The sequence below is a fragment of the Enhydra lutris genome, unplaced genomic scaffold (assembly GCF_002288905.1).
Source record: "Enhydra lutris kenyoni isolate GAN:26980312 unplaced genomic scaffold, ASM228890v2 scaffoldscaffold5, whole genome shotgun sequence".
Classification (NCBI taxonomy): domain Eukaryota; kingdom Metazoa; phylum Chordata; class Mammalia; order Carnivora; family Mustelidae; genus Enhydra; species Enhydra lutris.
Genome location: NW_019154089.1, coordinates 44,554,154 through 44,576,370, shown reverse-complemented (window position 1 = coordinate 44,576,370; position 22,217 = coordinate 44,554,154). Strand labels below are relative to the sequence as shown.

Genomic DNA, 22,217 nt, shown 5'->3' with positions numbered 1-22,217 from the left:
TCTACACCCCATGTGGGGCTCAAACCCACAACCCCAAGATTAAGAGTCCCATGCTCTTCTGACTGAGCAGTCAGGCATCCAACATACGTTAAATTCTTTTTATTCCCCCCCCATATGTTAAATTCTTAACCTAATCTAAAAGTGAATTCAAAGTCTCAATATATAAATTTGGGGACTCAAGACTGATAGTATGTTCATAAGTTCACCTTAATCACACTAGAATTAGAACATAATTTCAGATATGCCATTCACCTCCAATAATGCAAAGTTTTATTTATTTTTTTTAAGACTTTATTTGACAGAGAAAACATAAGCAGGGAGAGCAACAGGCAGAGAAAGAGGAAGCAGCATGCTCCCTGCTGAGCAAGGACCCCAGTGCAGGGCTCAATCCCAGGACCCCGGGATCATGACCTTAGCCCAAGGCAGAGGCTTAACAGACTGAGCCACCCAAGCACCCTATTTTATATCTACTTAATATCAGAAATGATAGGTGTGCCTGGGTGGCTCAGTCACTTAATTTTCTGCCTTCGGCTCAGGTAATGATTGGGCCCCATGTCAGGCTGTCTGCTCAGTGGAGAGTCTGTTCCTCCCGTCCCTCTGCCTGTCACTCCCCCTGCTTGTGCTGTCAAATCAGGAAGGAAGGAATGAAGGAAAGAAGGAAGGAAGATGTATTCCTGAAATGACAATTTAGTCACATTCCATCTATTTGGAATCACTTTCTTAACAAGAAGCTAACTTCAAAATCATCTATCTCAGAATTTTCCCAAATATTAGGAAGTCTAAAATGATGAAAAGCAAAGCTTTCCACAGTTAAACATGGGTAGAAATTTTAAAGAACCCATTAAGGATTAAACATACGTATTCTTACTGAATACCCATAGCCATCTTAAAAAGATAGGTAGTAATCTCTACACCCAACATTGGGCTCGAACTCACAACCCTGAGATCAAGAGTCACATGCTCTACTGACTGCACTAGCCAGGTGCTCCTATCATCCCCATTTTAGAGATAAAAGAAAAAAGACTCTGGGGACACCTGGGTGGCTCAGTTGGTTGGGCAGCTGCCTTCGGCTCAGGTCATGATCCCAGCGTCATGGGATCGAGTCCCACATCGGGCTCCTTGCTCATCAGGGAGCCTGCTTCTCCCTCTGCCTCTGCCTGCCATTCTGTCTGCCTGTGCTTGCTCTCTCCCCCTCTCTCTCTCTGACAAATAAATAAATAAAATCTTTAAAAAAAAAAAAAAGAAAAAAGACTCTGGAAGGAGGTTAAGTAAATACTCTAAGATTTGGGTTAAATATGTGGCACAGCCACAATCTGACTCCAAATCCTACCCCCACCTTTTATTTTTTAAAAGATTTTCTTTATTTGACAGAGAAAGACACAGCGAGAGAGGAAACACAAGCAGGGGGAGTGGGAGAGGGAGAAGCAGGCTTTCCGTGGAGCAGGGAGCCCAAAGCTCAATCCCAGGACCCTGGCATCATGACCCGAGCTAAGGGCAGGTGCCTAATGACTGAGCCACCCAGGGGCCCATCATTTCCCTTTTCTACACTTTTCCTCTCCAATAACAAGATGTCTATAGGGTCTCCCCACCCCACAATAATCCTTTCCATCTACATGTATGACAAAACTATCTTGACAATCCTATCAACTGCTGATGGATCTTTTTGTCGTTGTTCCTCCATTTCCAGTACATGTGTTAAAATGGCCACAAGTGTATCAGGGGCAACAGCATGTAATGTTTACCAAGCAGAACTTCAGAGGACAACCTGAAATTCAACGCCAAGAACAGCTTGAACTTCCAGTGGTATACCCGACAGGGCTGAACCTTTTTCTTAATTGGATTTGAGTCCTTACATCCCCATATATTTTTTTAATTAAACTAACATATAAAAATATGGTAACATTACGGGATGCCTGGGTGGCTCTGTCGGTTAAGCCTCTGCCTTTGGCTCAGGTCATGATCCCAGGGTCCTGAGATTGAGTCCCGCAAGGGTCTCCTTGCTCAGCAGGGAGCCTGCTTCTCTCTGCCTCTGCCTGCTACACTGCCTGCTTGTGCATGCGCTCTCTCTCTCGCTCCCTCTGACAATAAATAAATCTTTAAATTATAATTTAAAAAAATATATGGTAACATTAGATCTCAAACAGACTTATAAATGTACCTAGATGGGAGACAGACTAAAAGTGGTTCACTTTTTCAACCTACAACATACATGACAGATGAGATGTAAGAAAAATTAAGTCAGATTTAATTTATTCCCTCCTCCACTTAGAAGAAAGAGAACCTAAGTAACTGGTCCAAATTCACATAAAGTGCTAAAGCTGGGGGGCTAAACCTCATAAGTTCTTGGTTCTTCTATAACTCGGTGTAATGCAATCTGATGGTAAGGGAGTAGCAAAAGTTTCCTTTACTACAAAGAATGGCAGGTAGGGTAGGGATTGAAAGATGTGAATGGAACTGTAACTCACACCTTTCCATCAATCCAAACACTGTTATGTGGTGACCCATGTTCTCTTTAATCTTAATTCATCCTTTAACAGCCAAGAGCTGAGTCTTTTACTGTCTGCCAGGAGGTGGTTCTAAGTATATATGTATTTTCACTTAGTTCTGAAAAGAACTCAAGGAGGGGTCAACTATTTCTACTTTACAGATGGAAGAATAGGCATAGTTTGCCTAAGAGCTGACAGTACTAGAACTGAACTGAATCTTTTTTACAAAACTAAGCTTGAGTATACCACTATTTTAGTTTTCCCCCTCCAGATATATATACATTTTCAGAATCATAGTCTGTGTTTTCTAAATACAATTTCCTGAAAATTTTTGGCAAGCAAGTACACATACATACTACTGTAACACCATCAAATCAAAATGCACATTCTTTGTCTGCCTTTTTCTTTTTTTTTTTTTTTTTTTTTTTTAAAGATTTTTATTTATTTATTTGACAGAGAGAGATCACAAGTAGACGGAGAGGCAGGCAGAGAGAGAGAGAGAGGGAAGCAGGCTCCCTGCGGAGCAGAGAGCCCGACGCGGGACTCGATCCCAGGACCCTGAGATCATGACCCGAGCCGAAGGCAGCGGCCCAACCCACTGAGCCACCCAGGCGCCCCTGTCTGCCTTTTTCTAATCTAAACTCCATCAACACACTATGGTCATAGAAAGAAAGTTAATAGCTAAAAAGAACTTACGGGTCACCAGCCCCTGATAAATCTGTCCCATTTTCTTCATAATCTGGAAAAAAGTCTTCTCTTTCAAGTAACTCTTGGTATTTCTCTTGGTAATCTACAAAAAAATTTAAAAAAATTGAATGCTGACAAAAGTCGTAAAACAGCCAGTTATCCTAAAAATGCTTTTTAATATTATTTTTAAGTAGATCCAACGTTTAAATAGCAGGAAGCTTCCAGCTGCATATTTAATAGCTTTTACAAAACTTATATTTTAATTGGCTTGCTTTTGCACCTGTGTGCTCATAAATCTTAATTGTACTATTCTAATTAAACGTTGCAATTCAAGGCCACTGTAGATATACCAGAGCACATGTCACAGCCAACGTGTATGCCACTGATACTCCCTGCTGCTTCTTTCCATAAAACTAAATATATATTTATACATATATATGTATATGTGTGTGTGTATACACATACATACATACACTATACATATATGTGTGTGTGTGTGTGTATGTATATATACACACACACACATACATACACGTATCTACCTATCTATGTATCTGTGCTGTTGGGAAAGAACATGTTTTTCCATATTCCTATTCTTCCTTCCACAAGGAAGGATTTTAATCAAATAGGCTGGCCTCTGGTTTCCCTTACTCTTTTCCACGGAAATAAATGGAGCTAGGTAGCTACAAGCTACCAGCCACTAGCCCCTGTTTCTCAATCAGATTAGCTAACCTAGCAAAGGTTCTCAGCACAGGGGATTTTCTTTTCTTCCCTCAGAGACAGCTGGAAGGTAGCTACCTGATAAATGTTTCAGCTATATAAACTTTCCCTTGGTTGGATTCTTCCAAGGCAATACGGGTAATTTTATAGCTCTCCATCTGCCAACTGTCTTAGGCAGAGTTACTGAGTATCTTTTAAGATTAGCATGTCCGTATGGAGTACTTATCTCTGAATAATAAAACCAATCAGTATGTATTAAAACTAGTTACCTTAAAATTGGGTTTCCTGTGAACAGCTACCTCAAATTTCAACAATTACGCTAGACCATATTTCCCCCAAGATTACCAGTCTCTATAAAGCTAATTCCAGCTTAAAGGGTTGGTGATATTCTGACATCCAATTTTGGCAATCTGGAGACAATTTTAACTGTAGAACCTTCCTGCAACAAATACTTGAGTAACAGATTAAGACAAACATTCTTTAAAATGCACAGATGAGTTCATAAAAAAGAAAACCAAGTCCCTTGATGACCAACAAAAAGGGAACTGAAAATCATACATAACTACTCCAGCCAGGAGGCTGGCAGACCACATGCTCTGGGTAACAAAGGGGCTTGGATTTAAAAACCCACAGAAGGTCAGAAAGCAAGGTCTTGGATCCATGTGAAACAGAGATGGAATTCATGCCCATGCCCATGCCCACCTCTCTCTACATGAATCGTGGCCCTTCAAAGAGTAGGTATCTCAAGCAAGAGGTGGACCAGGAAGAAAACAAAATGGAAAACACTCTGGTGGCAAAGAGAGATAGCAAAGAAGCTTGCTTGTCTTTTCTTGGGTTTGAAGTGGAAACAAGAGTACTCTGAAGAAACGGGTTCCTCAGAGAATTTGGAATAATGGGCCTACACCTTAAATTTCTACTACCCACATATGACAAATAAAAACTTGTTCCAAATCAGTTTTACCCCAGTGGCTCCTTGGCAGGGATAGATGTTACCACAACCCAAGCCATAAGGAGTTTTCGTGAAGAAAAAAAAAAAAAGCAGTTAAAACATGAGATTAGTCACAAATGGCCACAATATATATAACTTAACTTCAAATGGTTTAGAAAAGTGTGGACAGAAAAAGCCATAAAGCAAATAGAATAAAAGTTAACAAAAGGTACATCTGAGTAATGGGGTGGACAGGTATTCTTTGTATAATTTTTACTTTTGTAACTTTTCTGTAAGTTTGAGATCCCTTCCAAAAAAAAAACTTTAAGACCGTTAAATATCAGATTGCAATAAAAAAAGATCAAAATAAATTTTATGTGATAATAAAAACAGCAGGGTTAGAATTAAAATAACAAAAACATGAAACAAAAAGAAGCATGTTTAGAAACTTCTATAAACAAGAGTTACAAAAAAAGCCTAAAAAACACAAATAGGTTAAACAAATGAGACACAAAGAACAAAGAACCAAAATGATTCAAGGTAACTTTGAAGAATAAGAAAATTTGTCTCACCAGACACAGCAAGATATAAAGGAAAGTAGTAATTAAGACTGTAGTATTGGTATTAAGACAGACGAAAGGTCCACATGCACATACACAGGAATAAGATCAAAGTTTAGAGAGGAGGGGCGCGGTACAAGTCAGAGGGACATTACGTTGAGAAGGGAGGGTGGGTAACTCAATACCAGTTGCCGCAACGAGAGAACAGGGAATATTCAATTCCTACTCTAGCACATAAAAATAGCCAGATGGATTAAAGACCTAAATACAAAAAGCAACAAAGACTTTTAGAAGAAAATGGAATTATGGGGTGCCTGGGTGGCTCAAGTGGGTTAAAGCCTCTGCCTTTGGCTCAGGTCATGATCCCAGGGTCCTGGGATTGAGTCCCGAGTCGTGCTCTCTGCTCAGCAGGGAGCCTGCTTCCTTACCCGCCCCCAACCCCCGCCTGCCTCTCTGCCTCCTTGTGACCCCTCTGTCAAATAAATAATCTTCAAAAAAAAAAAAAAAAGAATAATAAGAAAACGGAATTTGATGGTAATATGGAAACATTCTCAGCCATAGAGAGCAGGAACAAAACAGATACACTTACACGAAAACTCGACGCTTCTACAAGACTAGACAAACATAATGGAAAGACAGCATATACTGGGAGAAGCCCAGAGTCACTTTCTGGTCTATGTACGGAATCACAAAACAGTTCAGAGACGAAATGTGATCCAATAGAAGTATGGGCAAAGACCACAACTAGGCAAATTCTTAAAAGAAAGAAAACAACTGTCAGGAGAAACATGAAAAGAAATTCATTATCAGTAGGAAAGGAAATGAAAATCTACAATTTCGTACAATCTAACTGACAACAATTAGGTCTGGTAATAACCGTTGCCAAGGATGAGAAACAGGAACCCTCCCATTCTGCTGGGGACAGAGCATGTGGCACAGACAGAAGGGAAAGCATGTTAGCAACATTTAGTGAAGCAGAAGATACACATAACTTACAATGTAGCAACTGTACTTCTTCACCCTGAAGAACCTCCCGCACGAGCTCAAGGACTACTTAAAGAGGTCTGTACAGTACTGACTCTAGTAACGAGTGTGAACCACCCAACCACCCTTAAGTAGGGACCTATAACCGGTGCTTTCATCTGAGTGCAGTATTATTTGGCATTTAAAATGAACCAAAGCTATATATACTTCAATGTGAATAAACAGCAAAAACACTGAATAAGAAATAAGTTGCAAAAGATGTGCACGATAAGATACCACTTAGGTTACTGATACTGTGTGATACTACACTGTTTATAGACACATAGGAAGTAAAAGACATCACAATGACCCCAACTTCAGGATGGTAATTACGTCTGGGAGGGAAGCAATGGAAGGACTGGCGGTGGACGGTGAGGGCTGAGTCATAAGACAGAGTGGTTTACTAGTTATCCGTAGGGTTTTATTTCTTTAAAAACACCCAAAGTGTGCATTAATCTGGCAAAATGACATTGGTTTATCCTTCATAGTGAATCAAAGTCAGTTTTTTATAGTTTATATAACAATTATATACATAAATATATATATTTTAAGATATTTAAAAAATCTCCCCACAGGAGATTGATCCCACAATCTCCCCAACAGGGCTTGATCCCACAACCACAAGATCATGTCCCAAACAGAAACCAAGTGTCAAATGCCCAAAAGACTAAGCCACCCAAGTGTCCCATGTGATTTTTGTATTTTGAATGTTTCAGAATTTAAAGTTGAAAGTTAAGCAGTACTTCTTTCCACCTTCTTTTAGGAACCGGATAGTCAGTGCCTTCTATCCAGAAGAAGCTAATGGGAAAATTCCGAACAAATGGTTCTAATTTTCATCAAATGGGAAAATTTTCCCTTGCTCATACTGTAGTCCCATTTATCACAATTAAAGCAATCTTTCTATAAATGGCCTTTTTCTGGAAGGGGAAGTGTGCTGAGATTTAGATTTTAATTAACTTTGACCTACTGACTATTAACAAAACCCATAATTTTAGTATCTGCAAGTATTAACCCACAGTAATGGCTGTTGTACTCTATGTAGTGAGCTAGAACCATCTTCCCCTTCTATCTTAACTACCTGAAAGCTTACAGTATAAAAATGAAATTATTAGAGAAAATATAAAACAAAAATGGTTGTGTTTAATTGAGGGATTCTTCCAACCCACTGACCCACTGTGTGGGTGACAAGACACTATACAGTCAGACTTTCCATTTGTAATGGTTCAAAGTGGTTGTCCTTGTAAAGAATATTCTATAGGAGAAAAACATTTACCCTCATCTTAGAACAATGTGCCCACTTCAAAAAGCTACAACTCCGCACTGGCGAGGGTATGGTTTTCTGGAATTCACGAGATTACCAAGAAATTGGGGGCAAAGCCTGTGAAACGGCCTACCTGGATCAGCTGCGGTGAAAGGAACACCATCAGAGGTATAAAATGTTGGTTCATTCTAGGATGGATCAAAGTGATACAAATACGTAAGCATTTCAAAACTGACTTTTTAAAGCACGTTAATTAATGAGGCATGGCTAAGGTCACTCATTTGCACTCAATAATGTAAGCACGCACAAGAAACAAGCTTCCTGATAGCCATTTTCATCTCACTGGGAAAGTGTATGATTTTCAGATTTCTATTCTATTTTCTCAAGTTCCTGTGGCTGTAACCCTGCTATCTAGTCAGTCACACTCATGATGAACTGTTTTGCTGTGTGCTGTGATTTAGCATTGTGTCAGCTTATTTTTAGTTGTGATTCTCCCCTCCCCACCATTTTTTAAGGAATTTCCAAAGCTGGGGTCTTAGGAGCATTTCTTCGTTGTTGTGTTATGTTTGGTCATGTCAGGAGCTTCAGGACATTACTGGTATGGGGATCACTTTTATTTTCTTAATTTACTATAAAGTGCAAAGTCAAAGTGTGAGATGCAGCTCTTTGATTATAAATTCCCCGGGAAAACTTCTTTCCACAATCCCACACAACTCTGTTCAAGTCACCGATTTTCCTTTCCAGTGGATGGATCTTTCTCTAATCTACCTTTTCCTTAGAGGATTCCATGTTTCTTCCTCTATTTACCTGGCCTCCTGGCTGCCATGTGACCCTAAGCCAATGAAAAGAATTACTGGCCTTAAATTCTGATTTTTTTTTTTTTTTGAGAATACCTTTATGTACCTCATCCAGAAGTTTCTGAAATTGGATCCAAGCAATAAACAAAACTTAAAATGTAAATGCTGGCATACCATAAAATAGTTAGGATCATTTTCAGGTGTTGCTTCTCTGTATGTTGAGGTTGCGTGAACTCTACCCCAGTTACTTGACCGGAGTTCTACAAGCTTCAAGAGCATTTGTTTCACATCTCTGCAGAAAGAAGTTGAAAAGGAATTAAGGGTATCCACCAAAGTGTTGTCAGACTCTAGAATACCACAGATTCTTTTTTTTTTTTTTTTAAGATTTTATTTATTTATTTATTTATTTTTAGAGACAGTGAAAGAGAGAGAGAGGAGAGGAGAGAGATCAGCAGGAGAAGCAGACTTCCTGCTGAGCAGGAAGCCGGATGTGGGACTCGATCCCAGGACTCCAGGATCATGACCTGAGCCGAAGGCAGTTGCTTAACCAACTGAGCCACCCAGGCGCCCCCTATTTATTTGACAGACAGAGATCACAAGTAGGCAGAGAAGCAGGCAGAGAGAGGGGAGGAAGCAGGCTCCCTGCTGAGCAGAGAGCCCGATGTGGGGCTCGATCCCAGGACCCTGAGATCATGACCTGAGCTGAAGGCAGAGGCTTTAACCCACTGAGCCACCCAGGTGCCCTAGAATACCAGATTCTTAAAACTACGTTTCATAAATTTAACATGTACATCTAAGTGCTTTGATTTTTTAGACATTTGCTATACTGACATAACCTTTTTTTAAGCAGCCTTGAAAGTTGTTTCATCTAACTGTGACTATACGGTTCTTAAAGGCAGTGGCTATCCTTCATTTTTATGCTTCCAACTGGACTTAAAACAGTACTTTATCCAAGTATTTATTGAACAATTTAAAGTCTGAATCATTTTACTTTTCAGTGGACTCCTTTCTCACCATAGGAAAATCTAAACCTTTTCAATTTATAAACACAACTGAACAAAAAAGGTCAGGTGAACACAAGCCATAGCTAAAATATTATACCTTTGAAGAAAATATACTTCTGTAGATTTGTAATATTTCAACTCTTTTGATGATAGCATATATAACAGATGAAAAACAATCTCTACAGAAAAAGAAATTGAGATCTGCTGGCTAGCTACCCACCTGCTGCAATTTGCATCTAAGACAACATTTTCAATTCTCTGAATGATTTCTTCCATATCAGTCTTTCCTTTCTCCTTCCAGGCATCTTCCAAAACTGACCCTGTCAACTAAAAAAAGCAGATAATCAGTAAAATAAGGAATTCAGTAAAGTACATAAGTTCTTTAAAAAAATATTAGTAGCAGTTCAAGCATTCTTTGAATAAAATGAACTTGGTAAGTTAAATATCCCCAATTATTCTCCACCACCTAACAGTCAGGAATCTCTAATACCCTGTTTTTTCTGATTGAGAGAAACTAAAGCAGAACCTGAATCACAGGTTTTATGTGTCAATGACTATAGGGTATATTCTCTATGGAAATTAGGCTATAAAATTTTAATCAACCTTTTACTTTTTGAAATACACAGAAAGTATGGAAACCCTGAATTTAAAAAAAAATACAAACTTCAGGGGAAAAAGATGTACAGATATAAAATAATTCATAGAAAGAAACAAACAAAAAGGCTAACAAACATGAAGAAATGCTTAAGTTCACAAATGATTAGGAAAACACAAAACGAGATTTTTGTTTTTACTCATCCATCACCTATGACAAAACAAACCCGGGTTGATTATATCCATCACCGATAAGAATATGGGGAAAGCAGTATATTTACTCATTGTCAGTAGGACAACAACCAAACACACACCAGTTTGGCATTTAGAAGGGAAACTTGACATTACTTCTCAAAATAAACTATATGATGTTCACTGACCCACCAAATGTGTAGGAATTGAACCTACATAAACAACTGCACATATACAAGTGAAGTTACTGAAGAAAGATAAATCTTTTGGGCGATGCAAAAATCTAAGTTCGTTGTTAGATAATAAAAAAGCCACAAAGAGGGTGATTTTATGAGGGCACAAATACAGACATGGGAAAGGAAGGAAAAGAAATTTAGAGACGAAGGGTGAAGGACTTCCATTTTTTTGCTTCTAAATTTACATTTTCATATTTATAATCAGTACAGGGGAGAACGGGTGGCTCAGTTGGTTAAGTGTCCAAGTCTTGATTTCGGCTTGGGTCATGATCTCAGGATCATGAGACTGAGGCCCATGTCAGGTTCTGTGCTCAGCATGGGGTCTGCGTGTCCCTCTCCCTCTGCTGCCCCCCCATCCCACTCATGCACGCTCTCTCAAAAAAATAAAATCTAAAAATCAGTACATACTGCCTTTCCAATGTTTAAATTCAAGGGCAAAGCAAAGTGTCAATATTTAAAGTAAAAATTTAATCTTGAATTCACTGCATACTATACTTTCCTTTAAATCATAAATGCAGTAGGAAAGATTAATTTTAAGAAAAACATACATAAAACCTACCTTCAGTAATTTTACTGCACAAATTAAGTTGTCATCCATAGGATTAGAAAAGAGGGCATTCAGCAACTCCCGAAGACCAACCTGAAGAATATCTGCTCTTGTCACCTGTCCATTTGTTCCCTTGATCTTTTGGGACAGAAGAAAATGAGAAGCAACGATGCCAAAATATTACAACAGATAAATAAATGGTCTAACGTGTTAGCAAAATAAGTGTTTTAAGTTAAACAATACAAAAATCAGAAATGCTCTGGTATCTTCACAAAATTGGGACTTATTTTACATGTACATAAGATCTCTAATACAACCAGTAAACTATAGGTAAAATTTCCCATTTATCACACATAACATATGGTCAGGATAACCTAAGTCACCTTTATAAATTATTGCTTCATAAAGCATTCTCAGGCCGATTAAGCTACCACCCTTTTTGGAACATGCAGCATTTTCTTATTTTTTATACTATTTAAAAATACTGTTCTGCATCAGAATCGTCTAAGTAAAGTAGCTCTCTAGCCAGAAGAGCCATAGGCTTGGGAGCCATACCTCAACTTTACACTCCCCGCAGACATGGCATCATTACATCCACAGAGGAAACACCTGCATTCTTAAAAAGACTTCATTTACAGCACATTTTAGATGAATGTTCTTATTTTGGCTTATATAAAAATTAAACTGAAAGAGTGATGGATGAAATTTTTAAAAAATTAAGTCCATCCAGGGGTACCTGGCTGGCTCAGTTGGCAAAGCATGCGACTCTTGATCTCAGGGTTGGGAGTTCGAGCTCCATGCTGGGAATGGTCCCTACTTTAAAAAAAAAAAAAAAAAAAAAAAAAAAAAAAAAAAAAGGTCCATCTATGGTAAAATGGGATAGTAAATTAGGCACCAGATTGGACAGGGACTTTTTAGATGGACTAAGATGCATATTTGGTGGTGGGTTCCATGGTCTTTTCAGCAGTGTTTACGATTAAGTTTTCAAATCAAAGTTAAAGAAGGTATAACCTATCTCTGGGATTAACTAGTCAAAGAAAAAAAATCAAGCAAATCCACTACAAAGTAATATTCAGCACTTACTTGCTTACTAACATATACCCAAATATACCACCAATTTACAAACTTGTTTAGCTACAGACTTTGAACAAAAGCATTTAATGTAGAAGATTAATTTATAAAACAGGACCAAGAAGAACAATCCTGGGTAAACTCGGGTGGAAAGAACCCTAGATATTCTAGTGCCCGCCCTGCCCTTTCACCTCAAAGCTGTGTGTTCTGCAGAGCGGGCTGCTTTTGAGCCACCACCTGAAAGTCAACACACGAAATGTGTGAATTCAAACAGGTATGATTATCTGTACTTCAAGAGCTTACACTTGTAAGGAAACCATGGCTTTCAAAAGTACATAGACTTTTTAAAACTCCCAGTAACTACTTCCCAGCAGCCTCCCTGCAAACAGGAGAAACAAACATGACGGGACGTTCCATTAGAACGCAGGCGCTGCCCTGAGTGGCCAGTGAGGCACCATCTCTTCCTCTCCCTTCACCCGGCCTTAATCCACCCTGCATCAGTTTGTGTTCCCACGCTTTGTCAGGACTTAGAACAATCTCTCCTCACCTCCAGGTTGAGATAGAGCTCTCCCAGGAAGAGGACGAACGCATGGAATCGTTTCCGAGTCACTTCGTCGCCTTTTGCAGCTTGATCTTTAACTTCATACTCGGTCCGACATCTAAGGAAGACACACCTTTTAGAGCCACACACTGCTTTGTTTTCTGAACAAACAGGATGACCAGCTGGCGGGTTCGCTGTCCACAAGCAATACAGAGACAAGCACCACGCACCAATAATGCCCTGACTTTCTGGAGTAAAAAGTGTTCCTGTCTATTGTAGAGACCAAAACATGCATTATCTTTTCATATGAAAATTCCTAGTTTTAAGAAACTAATGGGTTTATTTTCACCTATTCTTATTGGATCAGGTTTGTAATCTCTTTAAGCAACACAGGTTTCATGAGGTTCACTGCGTACTGGCCCTGGAAAGAAAGAAAATGCCTCATCTTTGTTTTATCAGCTTTTTGTCAAGAAAGCACTTTTTTGTATATTTCTTTTGAAAGCATTGTTTTTACTCAAATTGTCTCTGTAAATGTTCTACTCTGAGTACATGAACTTTGAAACACATCTTTATATAGATATATAGATATAGATAGATGGTCTCCAACTAAGCTGAAAATAAAATGAAGTCATATTAAGCCCATTATCCTTAATAATTTCCATTATACAAATCAGAAAAATGGAGGGGAAAGACCCCAATTGAAATTCACATAGAAACAGACAGCAATTAGTTTGGTCTTAATATCCCAGAGACCAAAGGAGTCAAATAACTTCATTTCCCTAGCTTTATTTTCCCCTGACTTGCCCATCTGCCATCCTATAAAGTATCTGAACCAATCACGGTAAACCTGTCATTGCCTATGTCAGTGAATTACGGAGTCAGCTGTTATTAAAAAGGATTTTTTAAATGTACTTTAAATGTTTACCAATTTGGCGTTAAATATTTCTTATCTTTATTGATCAGGTGGCGGAATAAGTTCTAGGAAAGTTATGTGTTTTGTAAAGCTGATTGTTGACAGTTCTGTTAAAGACAAAAAGAGGGGTTTATGGAGACTGAATGGCTTCCATGTATAAGCAATCAGTTGAGGTTGGTTTTGGAAAAAAACAATAAATTTTTTAAGGGAAAAAGAAGTCACTGCTTACCAAGAATTTACCTCCAGTCAATCTGTGAATCAACCATAAACCCAAGATAATTTATCGTGTCTACATGGCCTATAGCTTATAAGCTATATTAAATGAGCAACATTTCATTTGAGTCAGATATGATAAGACATTTGTTGTTGCCTAAACATTAATTCTTCATAAGAAAAAAAAAAGCTGGGATATCTATAAATGAAACATTCTGGCTAATAATAGAAAGGATAACTTAATTAATGCCAGTTTAGTTATCCAAGCACCTTACTGGCTACTCTCCTTTTACTTTATTGGTAGCTTTGATGAAATGACCTTTTTGTTTTACAGATGCAATGACTATTAGATTATACATTAAGATATATTCATCCAAGAGCAAAAGTAAATCCCTACCCTTGTAGTTCACTGATTATCTAGAGGAGAGGGACCTACACCTCTAAACAAACTTTAAGTTAACGATTTTTCAATTAGAAAAGCAATACATGCTTATCTCAGAAAGGTTAAAAACAGAAACATATAAAAAACAAAGTCATAAAACCCAGAGATAACTGCTATAGAGGTAACGTTTCAAAATACACAAATATTTTTGAAGTTAATAGAATTATACCTTGCTTTTTACTTGCTAAAGGCCTAGCACTTCCATTAATATCTTTGCCAGTATTACAATATTATGGAAGCACAGATGGGGTAGTCAGAAGAGACGTGGAAGAGTGGTTTTCAACCACAGCTAGAGTTCAATCACTTGGTAAGCTTTAAAAAAACCACCAAGGCTCCACCTCAGTCCACCTACATCAGAATTCCGAAGAATGAGGACAGGGTCTTAGAGCCCTATTTTAAGTCCCTAGGGTGACTTTAAGGCATAGGCAGGGGTGAGAAATCCAAGGGAAAAGCAGCTAGCCTTTCTGCCATGCTACGTCCCAGAAGTGCTCATTTCATGCCTTTCCAGAAGCTATTCATCAAGGTAAGGCTAGATAGCTTTTTAGAACTTTGTCATTTATATTTTCCCCAAGTTTTACCTACTTAAAGCCATTCCAAATATTTCTGCTAAAATACTGGTCTTGGGATGCCTGGGTGGCTCAATAGGTTAAGCATCTACCTTCAGCTCAGGTCATGATCCTAGGATCCTGGGACTGATTCCCCCACTGGGCTCTCGGCTCAGCAGGGAGCCTCCTTCTCCTCTGCCTACTGCTCCCCCTGCTTGTGAGTTCTCTCTCATGCCCTCACTCTCTCTAGCAAATAAATAAATAAAATCTTAAAAACAAAACAAAACAAAAACAAAAACTGGTGCCTGGGTGGCTTAATCAGTTAAGTGTCTGCCTTCTGCTCAGGTCATGGTCTCAGGGTCCTGAGATTGAGCCCCACATCTGGCTCCCTGCTCAGCAGGGGGAGTCTGATTCTTCCTCTCCCTCTGCTCATATGCTCTCTCTCTCTCTTGCTCTCTAATAAATTTTTAAAAAATCTTTTAAAAAAATTTAAAAATTAAAAACTGGTCTTTTTAAGGGTGCTTGGGTAGCTCAGTTGGTTAAGCAACTGCCTTTGGCTCAGGTCACAATCCCAGAGTCCTTGGATCGGGCTCTGGGCTGGGCTCCCTGCTCAGAGGGGAGCCTGCTTCTCCCTCTCTCTCTGTCCCTCCCTCTGCTTGTGCTTTCTCTCTCCCTCTCCCTTCCTCTCTCCCACTAATAAATAAAATCTTGAAACAAAAACAAAACAAAACAAAACCGTCTTTTTCTTACTCATGCCTAAGAGGTCCCTCTTTTCATATTAGCATTCACTGCCATGTGTTATACATTTATAAAATTTTTAAATTTATAAATTTCCCATTTTTTGCTTCATATAAATTTATGATCCTTCCCAATATTATAATCCATATGTAATTAGGTTTAATCTCGTCTTCGGACTTGTGGATATCATGTCTTGCTTAAAAGGGCTTTACCAACTTATGATTTAATTGTCAATACTGTCAATTTTTTAGTATTTAGTGTTGCACTTTTAAGGTTTTTTATAGATTTGAAATATATTTTGGAGTAAAGAGGCAAGAACCCATCTTTGTTTTCTTCCCTGACAAATGGCTAGCCAGTGGCGTCAGCAGCACAATTTACCCTTTACACACATATGTGAAGCATCTCTATCAAAAGCTTAATTTTCAAGTGTCTCTGGAGTCTATTGTTGGGATCTTCAGTCTGTTCTAGTCCAGTTTAACCACATGATGGAATACTTTGCAACCACCGAAAGTATCTTTAAAGAACTAACGGACCAACTATCAAACTCAAAGGCAACCTTGTTACTGAATAAAACGACTCTCATAAGAAAATTAGTTTCCCTAAATTAGCTTATGAATTCAAGGTCATGTCAAAAATATCTAATACCAAAAAGATCAATGAAATTTCACATACTGAGTCTAAAGTTCATTGGAGAAAAGCAGCATGTAAGAATAGCAAAGGAGATTCTACCCAAGAGATGTGGGAAGGGGACCAACCATACTAGATATTAAAAAATTGGGAGCTTTTTAGTAGTATAATAAAATAGGAATAGAACAAGTGGTGAACAGAATATAATTAAACTCTAGACTCAAAACCTCAATACAGGGATGTAGTGTGATAAAGGCAGCAGCTCAACTCAATAAGGAAATGGATCATTCTAAAAAGTGGTATGGGAAAAACTAGTTCAACCTGTGGCAATAAACTAGAACCCACTCAAACCCAAAGTACAGATGTACTAAGAAATATGTAAGAGGTCATTTTTAAGATCTTGGGAAATGAAAGGCCTTCTAAGCACAAAACTAAAGGCACAGGGGCACCTGAGTGGCTCAGTTGGTTAAGCGTCTGCCTTTGGCTTAGGTAATGATCTCAGGGTCCTGAGATCAAGCCCCACATCAGGCTCCCTGCTCAGCAGGGAGTCTATTTCTCCCTCTCCCTCTGCCACTCCCTCTGCTTGTGCTCTCTCTCAAATGAATAAATAAAAATCTTTAAAAAAAAAAAAACAAAACCAAGACATCTAAAACCCAAAGGCAGAGATTACAGAAAAAAAAAAAAGACTGATATGGGGGACTATAATTTTTAATAGTATATACAATATTAGAATACAAATAATGGTCCTCCCTACCTTCCCCTGTAACCTTCTATTATGTACAGTCTTCAGAAAAGAGGAATGGTTAAATTCTAGTAGGTCTAAAACTTTCCCCTTAATTTTATATATTCACACTGACCTTTGAAGCAGCAACTGTCGAAAGTTGCCGCTCTGTGGGCTAATTGTCAGATGATGGGACAGGTAATTACACAGGCGAGCTCCCATGTAAGAGAAATTTGGGATAGACGTGGCCTTTCAAAAAGAAAAAAAAAAAACCTTTTTAAGACACAAATACGTTGTTCTTAATGCAAATACTTAAGAGCAACAATCTAAAGAAGAAAACATTTCCACCCCTAAAACTGACCAAACCGTACAAATGTACAAGTCTTCAGTTGTTAGGCAATAAGGAAATTAACTCTCCCTCCCAACTTTTCACCAAGAACAAGAAGAAAATGTTTAAGTTCTCCCCATCATTTACCTGAGGTCACCAAAAAGCAAACAGACAAGACCTCTTTATACTAATCAATTTTTGCATAAGGTACATGTACCCAGTTGCACAGTGCTAATTACGAGTAAGAGTATTTGCAAACGATTGTTCTGTGGTGTTTTTCAGGCATAGGCTGGCACAGACTTTGGCCTCACTCAACCTCCCTGGGCTTCCGTCTGATTCCTAAAAGAGGTGATAAATGGTACCTTGTACGGTAAACCGTACAAGAGATTAACATTTAAGAATACTCCAAACACACTTGGGATAGAGAGGAAATAAAGATAAGCTTTTCCAAAAACTAAGACTGTGAAAAAAACACTACATATCAAAGACAGTGTGATATAGCCAAAACAGTACTCAGGAAGCTTTAACTTTAATTGCAGTTTTTAAAGAATAGTAAAGAACGTAGTTCACCACCTAATATTAGATAGCACGTTAAAAGGTTAAGGGACCTGACCAAGGTTACAAAGATAGTAGCTAACGGTAGTCTAGAAGTAATAAACGTTTTTGACCCTTTGCTGGGTCTACTTACTAGCTGCAGTAACCTAAGCCAAGTTCCTTAACCTCTGTTAAAATATGTATAAAATAAGGGATAAGAGTAGTATCTTCAATCATGGAGGATTAAACGAGTTAATTACATGTCAAGTGTTCAACATTACCTAGCATGTAGTAAGTACTTCCTAATTATTAGGTCTTTTATTTCTAATTATTTCCTTGCTTGCAAAGACAACAGACTGGTTTCTCCTGAGATCATTCATGGATGTGTTTCCGATGCCACAGAAGACTTGAAATTCAAAAATCATCCTTTTCCCATTATGGCCATAGCCCGTTTTCCTTTAGTTTAGTTTTAAAATTATCACACGCAACTTAAAGACATGGAAGTTTCACATGGCTTGTTATTAAAATTTCCTACTTCCCCTCTACAACCTCAACCACTCCCACAGACAACCATTTTCAATTCTTTCAGTTGCAAAGGCTTCAACCTCTGTATAACCCCGCTCTGTGATTTCAGTTGGGCATTATTTCTTATAGTTCCCCAACATGGACAAGGAATATCCAGCTTTTATCTTGCTTACCCCCACTCCTCTCCACTATTTCCTAATCTCACCACCTACCAACATGGTCATACCATGATTTGATTAGTTTCAGGTGGACCATGCAATATACAGATTCCACCTTTCTTGAAAAACTTTGTTTTCCCTAGACTTAAATTTTCTCTACTTTGTTCTTTTTTTACAGCTCATCGATTTACCCCTAAACTCACAAGTTCCCAAGTTTCTTCTTAGAACACTGGAACACAGCAATTACGCTCATCTTGTCAGGGAATCTTGCCTGGAGCTTTCTGCCTTACTCCAGTGAAGCCCGCTCCAGCTATTGTCTGCGGATCTCCTTTCAGGATGGTGGAGAAAATCCATCTAGCCACTCCCATAAAATTCTGTTTTGTGGTTTTCTTGTTGTTGTTGTTTTGTTTTTATTTATTTTTATTTGTTTTGTGGTTTCCGGATCTTCATCCATGACTTAATTTCCTTTTTGGTGGAGTACTTCCCTTCAATAACTTCCCAAGAAGGGTTATAATAAAACTTCAAACTGGGTACTCGGTACAAAAAGATGTAGAGAGTCTAGTTTTTTATTTTGTTTTGTTTTGTTTTTAAGATTTTAAAGCTATCCTTTTAGTCTCATTCCATCCTCGTCCTAGAGTCTTTCAGAGATTCCACACTAAGTCACCGTGGTTTTCAACTTTCCGTACTGGCTCGGAATTCACATTTTTTAGATCTGCCTTTCTAGTTTCCAAAACTGGTACTTTCGTCTCCTTTCCTCATCTCAGCCCCTATAGGCTTCTGGTTTCTTAAAATCCCCTTCATTGTAGTGGTATTTGGGGAGGAATCAAAGTTGAATATATATGTTTAATCTGCCATTTTTATAACAGGTCTTCTTTTGTTGGTTGCTATGAATAAATTCCCCCAATGAAATTTAAGAACTTTTGGTGAATCTGTGTATCACGGACAAAGAATACTGACAAACACGGAGTAGTAGCTGAAGAACTGGCTTTGAGATAATCACAGAAACGGCAGTTTGTTATGTTACAGCCCTGAAGAACTAGAACCAGGCAGAAGAGTTGAAACTGAATAGAAGAGAAATTAGAAAAGCATTAACAATTTCTCCCATTTTCTTCTCATATTTCTTTACAATCCACTTAGGGGCCCAAAGCAGGCATCAGGACAAATGGAACAATTCTATACTCCTAAAATCTCAAGCATGTTGAGAAACCCGAGAGTTGGCCAGATCATACTGAGGGGTCCAGTAACTACCCAGAATAAGTTGTGAAGGTAGTCAAATGAAACATTAGGTAGGATGAAAATTACCTGCCATCATAATCACCCTTCAATATATTCCAAATTCAAGTTGCTCTTTCAGCAATGACTTAAATAGAAATATAAACTTAAGTGTTTTTTATCTCCTACTGTTTTTGGTCAGTTTCAAACAGTGCCCTTAAATTTGTCTTCAAAAATCCAGCTCTGAATATTGTTCCTCCTGAAAATAGCATTAGTGTGTCACAGACCAATATGCTAGCATCACACAAAATTTAGGTTTGAACAATCTAGACTGACATTAGACTTATGGGATTAAGATGGAAATCACCGGAAATTTAAAATAAACATAAGCATAAATGTTAAAAATCAAGACAGTGTTTTATGGTCTGGCCTTTTTTTTTTTTGGGGGGGGGGGGGACTTCTTTATGAAGGAAGAAAGTTCTCCCATGATTTTCTTTTTTTCCTCCCATACTCCAAAAGTGCTTATATAATTTAATACCTAGGAGAACAGAATTGCACTCTGTTTGTGTATTAATTTCAGATCCTATAAAAAGAGGGGGATGGAAAAAAGGTATGATACTTACCTAGCCTTCCTCATAAATGCCCAATATTCCTTTCAACTGCCTGTACAGAGCCTTGAATCTCCAGTCTGGCTCTAGATCTGGATCACCAAGCTACAGGAATTTCATACAACAGAGACTTGAAAGCTCCCATGAACCATAAAGAGTTAAGGAGCATGGAGGCCTGTGCATGTGAAGGTGAAGGAGCAACGAGCACCCCTGGGCTTTAAGGAAGTATGTGATGATGACGTGTGCCATCAGTCAACCTACCTGTTGATAGATGAGTTCTACAAGTTCTTGCAAAGCATCATCTGTTGTAACCCAGCCATTCAAGGTCTCTGCAAACTGTTCAATTTCAGTTTCAAAACTGCCAGGCTGCTCTGTAAGATGATTCAAAAAATCCTGAACATATTCTGATAGAGTAGGATAATCCTCACAACCATCTTCATAGGATTCCTATAGATGAAAAGTTTTTTAAAAAATGTTTTAATCCATGCAACTGGCTATAAAATGAACCTGAGGCAGCTTTAAAGTGAGAAGTCTCTAGCACCAACAATCCTTCACATGATAAAATGTTATTTTCCTCAATAAAATTAAGCACACTGAATCATCCTTCCTCACCCAATGGCCAAAATGTTATGTTATAGCAGAAGGACTCCATCTAACTGGGTAGGAAGTTGTCTTCTCATTCTGGCAGATTTACAAGACAACTGAGAAAATTTAAACCAATATTTCACTATAATACCAATATCAAAATTACCAGCAAAAGAGGATTCATGTGCCTGAATCATGCCCACAGTGTTTGCTGAGCAGAACAGGTAAAGAGACAGATTAAATGTCTGAGCTCAAAACTCAATCCAAATTAAATGATTCAACTCTAGGGGAGCCTGGCTAGCTCAGCTGGCAGAGAAAGGAACCCTTGATCTCAGGTTTGAGCCCTAAACTGGCTACAGAGATTACTTAAAAATAAATTCAAAATCTTAAAAATGACTCTAAAATAAGTTAATATTGATGAAATTCAAATTTATTCACCATAAACATTACAGCTGTGTGAAGGAGGAGTAAGTGAGTTAATGAATAAACATCTCTAGACCAGTGACTTGCACACAACAAAGCGTTAGGTAAGCAAATTTCTACATTGCTGGGAAAATACTAAAACGTATTCCAATGCCATAACTGTATTCTCATAGCAAAAGGGTTATACCTAAGAGTATCCGAAGAGCAGAATGATAAAAAGCTATGCTCCTTGGTATGTAGGATGGTACTCTGATTAACAAGCTAATCGCCACCAATTGCACGTATACTATGTGACAGTTTAAGAACTTTGCAGGGCTGTCTCAATCCCAAAAACCTTTGAAGGATTACTGTTCCCTGTGCACAGATGGAAGAAATGAGCACAGAGCAGTTATGTCACTTTGGTTACCCATTCAAAACCCTTTGCTGAGTGCATACTAAGTGCCAAATACCGTTCTAGGTGCTGGGGGTATGGTCTTGGCAAAAATCAAGGAGACAAAATCCTCCTCCAGTGGAGCCGATCTTCCATCACAGAAGACATGATTCAGACGTTAGGATATACTATGGGAAAAAAGGGGGGGGCTGAAACTAATTTAACACTGTATGTTAACTATACTGGAATTAAAATTTTAAAAAATAAGAACAGAGGGACACCTGGGTGACTTAGTCATTTACGTGCCTGCCTTCAGTTCAGGCCACGATCCGAGGGTCCTGGGATCGAGGACCGCACTGTGCTCTCTGCTCAGCAGCAGAGTCTGCTTCTCCTTCAGTGATCTCTCGCACTTTCTCTCATATAAATAAATGAAATCTTTAAAAAATTAACAAAAAAATGGGAAGAATTCTGAAGAGTTATATAATCTGAGAAAAAAGAAAAAAGTAAAACCAAAAAACCCAGCCATACAAATATCTGAGGACAGAGTTTCTACGTTGTAGGCTCCAGAAATTCGTAGGCCCCAAGAAGATAGGTGCTTACCTGACACCTCTGAGAAAGAAAAGCCACA

The 22,217-nt window shown here is 38.4% G+C and overlaps 1 protein-coding gene across 2 annotated transcripts in view; it reads right to left on the bottom strand.

Moving 5' to 3' along the window:
• LOC111141122 (poly(A) binding protein interacting protein 1) overlaps positions 1-22,217 on the bottom strand; it is a 31,133-nt gene that overhangs the window by 927 nt on the left and 7,989 nt on the right. For both annotated transcript variants that reach the window (XM_022493468.1, XM_022493469.1), the window contains exons 3-10: positions 20,473-20,658; positions 16,983-17,095; positions 12,654-12,765; positions 11,048-11,173; positions 9,687-9,793; positions 8,637-8,754; positions 7,799-7,853; positions 3,183-3,276 (exon numbers count right to left, since the gene is read on the bottom strand). In XM_022493468.1, coding sequence (XP_022349176.1) covers positions 3,183-3,276; positions 7,799-7,853; positions 8,637-8,754; positions 9,687-9,793; positions 11,048-11,173; positions 12,654-12,765; positions 16,983-17,095; positions 20,473-20,658 — 911 coding nt within the window. The remainder of the gene's footprint in view (positions 1-3,182; positions 3,277-7,798; positions 7,854-8,636; positions 8,755-9,686; positions 9,794-11,047; positions 11,174-12,653; positions 12,766-16,982; positions 17,096-20,472; positions 20,659-22,217) is intronic.